Source organism: Geospiza fortis, unplaced genomic scaffold (assembly GCF_000277835.1).
Source record: "Geospiza fortis unplaced genomic scaffold, GeoFor_1.0 scaffold151, whole genome shotgun sequence".
Taxonomy (NCBI): Eukaryota; Metazoa; Chordata; class Aves; order Passeriformes; family Thraupidae; genus Geospiza; species Geospiza fortis.
This window is the reverse complement of record NW_005054747.1, coordinates 43,452-49,913: the sequence shown is the minus strand read 5'-3', so window position 1 is coordinate 49,913 and position 6,462 is coordinate 43,452. Positions and strand designations below refer to the sequence as shown.

At 53.3% G+C, this 6,462-nt stretch overlaps 1 protein-coding gene across 1 annotated transcript; it reads right to left on the bottom strand.

Annotated features, from left to right (window-relative positions):
• Window positions 1-372: 372 nt before the first annotated feature.
• GLUL (glutamate-ammonia ligase) lies at window positions 373-5,734 on the bottom strand. The gene is made up of 6 exons (XM_031065376.1): window positions 5,543-5,734; window positions 4,226-4,387; window positions 3,810-3,956; window positions 3,275-3,402; window positions 2,914-3,113; window positions 373-2,043 (listed from the first exon to the last, which is right to left on the bottom strand). Exons 1-6 carry the CDS (start codon window positions 5,706-5,708, stop codon window positions 1,725-1,727), a joined length of 1,122 nt encoding a protein of 373 aa, XP_030921236.1. The 5' UTR covers window positions 5,709-5,734; the 3' UTR covers window positions 373-1,724.
• Window positions 5,735-6,462: the final 728 nt, after the last annotated feature.

The following is a 6,462-nucleotide window of genomic DNA, read 5'->3' as shown; positions in this document are numbered from 1 at the left end:
CAAAGCTCCCTTTTAAATTAAGTTTGCTGGGGTTTTGTTTTCTGTAGGATTTCTCTGTCCTGTAGAACTTGTGAGGAGGAGGAGGCTGGGAAATGCACAAACATCTGTAGCAACCCCCTAACCCTCCCTATGGACATTCACAAGCTCAGGCCCTTCCCCATCACAAAAGAATCCCATGCAAGCCAGAGCTGGACCATCCCTCACCACAGAACCAACCCCTGCTGACAAATTCCCATTTTCTGGAGAGCACACATGGATTGAAAGACCCCTGCCCCTCCCCAAATGAAAAGCCACATCTACCCACTATCAGAGTCAAAATCCTTTCAAACGGTGAAGGCAACACACGTACAAAAAGAGGCTGCAGAGGTCAGATTGAAGGTTTGGTTCTTTTTTTCTTTTTTTATTACAAAAAAAAAAAAAAAAAAAAGAAACCTACTGGGAAGAAGTCCTTATGCAACAGAATATAACTGGCACCATCTAAGATACCCAAGTGTAAAATCCCAGAACGTCTGAATCCCTCAGCAGCAGCTGGGAGTGCCAGGGCTGGCTGGGAGGGCCAGGTGGCCTCTCCCTTCCCTTCTCCTAGCCCCCATCATCCTGGCTGCATGGCAGGCAGCCCGAGAGAGCCAGGACACAACAGTGGCATCAACGGTCTCTGTAAAACGATTCAGTCGGAGAAACTAAGAACATTAATTATGAAAAAAAAAAATCTAAAACTTCTTTTTTTTTTGTTTTAACCTTTATCCAAAGCCCTGCTTTAGTGACATGCTAGCCCTGCTGGACAGGTGACACAGCCACAGCTCTGTCCAGAACGCTGTTGACCAGTCAACTCTTGGTTCAGGACACCTTCCTCCCACTCCGAGCGTGTCACGGCCACCTGAATTACAGTAACAAATGCTTCTGGCAGGCTTCCTGCTCTGGGAACGCCCTCCTGCAAGCTCCACTCCATGCTGGAACAAATCTCATCCCAGTCTCCCTCCGAGCTCACCCTCAGTCCCACCTGCATCCGACTGCATCCGTAAGAGCTCTGCCCGCTCCGGCTGGATGAGGCGTTGGAACGTCATCTCTTCCAAGAAAAAAACACTTTCTTTTCTTTTTTTTCTGTTTTTATATTTAAATAGAAAAATACTACTTCACTCTGTGTTATGAGCCAGAGATGGGTTGACTTCCAGTGACAGAACCAAGAGTTCTCCTCAATGCCAGAAGATTCCCAGAAACCTCAGAGTGGCCGGAGGGCGATGATGTCCCTGTCACGTACCCAAACAGGCAGGAGCACACGCACAGCTCCCGTCACCACAGCTCTCATCTTCCCTTCTCCACAGAGAGGCACCAACCTCAGACAGCCATCAGTCAGCAGTGGGGCTGGCCCCCCAAATCTGGCTCTGTTTTAAGCTTTCTCCTCTCCTACACGCTTTCTGCGTGTGCAGTCTGTCCCTGGAAGCCACAGGATCCCATCAGACGTACACATGAATTAGACAAAAAAAAACAACAAACAGTGGTTAAAAGTTCTCTAACACCCCGTTCTCCTCTCATCTTCCGAAGAGTCAACGACAAACAGACACGGATAAAACTAAACCTGCCCTCCTCCCCCACCTCAAGACAACAAGAGTTACTGAGACACGAAACATGTTATCTTGTACCCTCGGGATTACAGCTAGAAGGGAACTTTAGGGGCGCGGGGAGCGCGGGGGAGGCGGCGGCAGCGGCCGCGGGGCGCAGTCTGCTCAGTTCTTGTACTCAAAAGGCTCGTCCCCGGTTTCGTTGAGGAGACACGTGCGGACCAGCGCCTCTGTCACGGCGTAGGGGTCGCAGTTGGCCGAGGGCCGGCGGTCCTCGAAGTAGCCCTTCTTCTCGTGGCCCACGTTGCGTGGGATGCGGATGCTGGCGCCGCGGTTGGCCACGCCGGCCGAGAACTCATTGATGTTGGAGGTCTCGTGGAAGCCCGTCAGGCGCCGGGCATTGTCCAGCCCCCCCTTGGGGTCGTAGGCGCGGATGTGGTACTGGTGGCGCTTGCTCAGCTTCTCGATGGCCTCCTCGATGTGCCTGCAGAGGGAGGGAGGGAGGGAGGGACAGGGGTGGCACAGTGAGGGATGGGACGAGCTGAACACCTCTGGACTGTCATGTCAAAGTGACAACAAGATTAATCAGAGTCCCCAGGGCACTTTGTGATGATGCCTTGTGCCCCACAGCCCACTTGGCTGTTCATCCCAGCACGGGGTTTCTCTCCACTCTTGTTGCTGACCCAGAAAAGTCCTCATGGCCAAACCCCACAGGCACCCAGGGAGTGCCATCTGTGAGACATTCACAGTTAAACTTCCCATTTCCACCTGCTCTCAGACAGGAGAGCTCTCAACACTGGGGTTTCTATTCATGAAGCTCACAGAGTCCCGTTATCTCAGGGCAGCACTAAGATTATGGCAAAAAACCAGAGCTGCCAGGATGGATCCCTCCACACAGCTCCAGCGACACACCGTCCCTGATTGCACAACAGTCATGTGCAGGAACTCACAGTTTGCATTTTTAGGATGCTCATCTCCTAAGAAAACATGGCAGCCTTGCCCAGATGAAGCAAATGGTCTTTCTCTTTCATCATGGCTATAAAAATATCATTTTAAAAGTCCTGTGCTGAGTTGGTTTGTTTGTTTGTTCCCAGCACTGGGAGGTCAGGAGCTGGACAGGCTGTTAGAGATAGCTGCATTCTGTACTGGTGGAGCTGTACTGCTGGCTGAATTGCCCACCAAGCATCAAGACAAGAATGTGTCATTATAAAAAAAAAAAAATACATACTAAGAAAAAAAAAGAAACCACAAAAACAAAACGACCAAAAAAACCCTATCCAGAAGACTCAGATGTCACGCCAAGCACCAAACTCCCAAAAAATCCTGCTGCCCAGTGAACAACCCAAACACTTACTTGAGACCTCCTTCTTCCCTCATGCTCTTGGTGCTGAAGTTGGTGTGGCAGCCAGCACCGTTCCAGTTCCCAGGGATGGGTTTGGGATCGAAGGACACCACGACCCCGAAGTCCTCACACACCCGGTGCAGGATGAAGCGCGCGATCCAGAGGTGATCGCCCATCTCAATCCCCTCGCATGGTCCCACCTGGAACTCCCACTGCAAGGAGGAGGGTCAGGGGCTCAGTGGGGTGGAGACAGGCACCTCCCACCCCCTGATGCTGACAGCCACACAGCTCAGAGCAGGCACACACAGCTCCCCCTGCCTGGGGTTTTTCCATGCTGTTCTCTCACTCCATGAAGCATCTTAGAATGATTTACCTGGGCTGGCATCACTTCTGCGTTGGTTCCTCCGATTTTCACGCCGGCATAAAGGCACGCTCGGTAGTGGGCCTCCACAATGTCCCTGCCATAGGCTTTGTCTGCCCCCACACCGCAGTAATACGGACCTGCAACAGCACAGGGCAACATCAGCCTCCACAGGGAAAAAGCCTGACATCCACTGAACACCCAGCACTCACAGAGAACTCTTCAAAAGCCCCAAGGTGTGTTTTTCATGGAAGAACCAGCAGGGTAGAACCTTCATGGAGAGCAAGTTCGCCCCGAGTTTAAGTCTGCCCCTGAGTTTAAGTCCCTGCAGACCAACAAACCCAGCAGCAAATTTGGATGTGGCCAATCCCCACCTCAGCCTTTCTGCAACAAATTTAATCTCGTGGTTGGTTTTTGCCAATATTCCACTTTCTACCGTCCACCTTCGGTTCTAGGAACACCTTGGAGCCCTCAACTCTCCTGAAGCTGTGCCACACACATTTCAGTTCAAACACTCTTGACTTGGTCCAGGCTCCCAGAGGATTACCTTGGGGTCCAGGGAAGCCATTGGAAGGCCAGCCAAACGGATGTCCGTCTGTCCCCAGGAGAGTGTACTCCTGCTCCATCCCAAACCAGGGGTGCTGGTTGGACACCATGTCCATAATCCTCCTGCAGGTGTGCCGGAGATTTGACTCTGGAACGGAAAAGCGACACGAGGCTCATGAGTGATGCCACCTCCACTCCCCATTTCCACTTATTTTACACTTTGAGTCCCAGCAGCATTGAAGAATCCCAAGCCCAGCCCTTCAGTCCATCACCAGCACTTCGTTTGCTCTTTACTTTCACATTATTTCTGTGTCATGCTAAGGGCACAGACAGCATTGGGCAGGGTTCCCATTCCCCTTCCCTGGAACACCACCTCCACCAGGAGAAGGGAAGGAGGGAGAAGGTCCATTCATTCACCTGCAGACTGGCGGTTGTACTTGAAGACCTCACAGAGAACGAGTTTATTGGGGTCCTTGCGGAAAGGGTCCCGAAACATGGCAGCAGGTCGCAGGTACATGTCACTGTTGGAACCTTCAGACTGGTAGGTGCTGGAGCCATCGAAATTCCACTCAGGGAGATCTGGAGCAAAGAGAGAAACCAGCCACAGTGACCCACGGGATCCCTGCTGCCCTTCAGGAAGACAGAGGTGAAGATGCTCATAGAGAATAGGTTTAGTCCCAGCTCAGCTGATTTTGTTCCAAGTGGGGGAAGCAAAAAAACAAAACCAACAAACCCAAAACAAGCAAAAAAATTACAGGAGTGCAAGTCCCCGGCCACCCTGGGAAATAACAAGTTGCTGGGCTGCTGGCCAAGCCTGAGTGAACAGAGTAGCACTGAGGACATTTCCCGTGTCACAACAACCACAGGGATGAGCAAAGCACCCGGTCCCCTCAGCTGGGAGAGGGCAGACCAGGAGCCACCTTCCAGCTGTGGGAATGAGGGGAGCCATGGAATACCCTCAATCACGTTACAAAGCCTTAAGAAGGTGGAATCTCACATGGAAGGGGAGTGTGGCCCCTTGCCCACCCCTCCATCCTCAGCACTACCCTCCAGGTCAAAGCCCAGAACTCTACCCAGGCAATGTTATCTCCTCCATATCCCAGGGGGAAAGAGGGAGGATGGGAAGCACTAAGATTTCCAAGAGGAGCTGTGCCAACCACTCCCTCAGAGGGAAAAGGGGAAAGGAGAGAGGGGAAAAAAAAAAAAAAAAAGAAAAAAAAAAGGAAAGAAAAGAAAAAAGATAATTCTGCTCAGTCACACACAGTATTTTCATTTCATAACTGTCTCCAGCCAGCTCCATGGCAACCTGGGGAAAATCCTAATGCTATTATTGTGTAAGCTGGGACTGTTTGTTCTGAGGGACACAAGCTCTTAATTACACCGGATAGCTCCATTCTTTCCCCTGCACTTTCTTCTGCCAAACTACTTCCGGCCAAAACGAGTACTCAAGAGTCAATGGGCAGCCCAGCCCCTGCCAACAGCCCCCAGCCCCTGCCAGCAGCCCCTCCATGGCAGGGACAGCACCAAGGACGGGCTCCCAGCCCCAGGCATCTCCCTGAAACTCCACATCTGGAGAGCTGGGAACATCCCCCTGAGGTATAGGGGAAAGAGGTAACTGGAAGGGCACAAGGAGGAACATCTTCCCTAAAAACCATCCTTCTGCCACGGGAAGAGAGAGATGGCATCCTTCCTCCACCCAGTGAGGGGCTACGAGTGCTGCACCTGCCCTCTCACCTTCCAGGCTCTTGGGCTCGTGGTCCAGCGTGCGGGTTTTGCAGCGGAGGTGCTCCCCCGTGCCGTCGATCCAGATGTACATGGCCTGCACCTTCTCCCCCTGCGGCAGCTTCATGTACATGTGCTTGATGGCTTTGCTCAGGTGGGAGCTCGCTGAGGTGGCCATGGCTGCAGTCCTGACGAGGGGGTTCCTGCAGGGGGGAATCACAAACAGCCCCAGCTGTGAGCCCTTTCCTCCGTGCCCACATTTTTAAGCACCCCCCGTCCCCACCCAAGGCCAGGGAGGAGCAGGAGGCAGCTCGGCCGCAGGGCTGGCTGCCATCTCCAGCGGTTCCCTGTCATTCCTCAGGGAGAACACACAGCAGCTCAGGCTAGCCCTGCTCCAGAAACCCTTCAAAACACTAAACTCCTGCTAATAAACCAATGCAACAGACTTCCAATGGGCTCCTTAGCCCCACATGAACTTTTCACCTCCACATCCCACTCAAGAGCAAGGCTAATGCAAGGAAAGCTTAGCTGGGGCTTTCTTAATAAATCTGCATCATCGAGGAGGGCTTTTCTGCCCCAGCTGCCTTCTCAGCCCGGCCGAGGTTATCCAAGCCCGGTGCCAGGGCAGCAGGAAAAGCAACAGGCAGCACACAGGAGCCCTGAGCCCCCAGCAGCAGTGGGGAGCGGGATGGCTCTCGAACCGGTGCGTGGGAGCTGCAGCATCCCCAGAGCCCTGCGGGCCGGGCTCCTCTCACAGCCAGCCCACTCGTGTCCGACCCACAGCACCGGCTGTTTTCCAGGGAGCTCGGGGATGCCGGCACTTTGGGAATGCGGACTGACTGGGGAAGTCGTTCCAACATCCCTGCGGGATGAGCCGTCCCCAGCCCACCCCGCCGCGGCTCCCACCACCCCGCCCACCCGCCACCAGCATC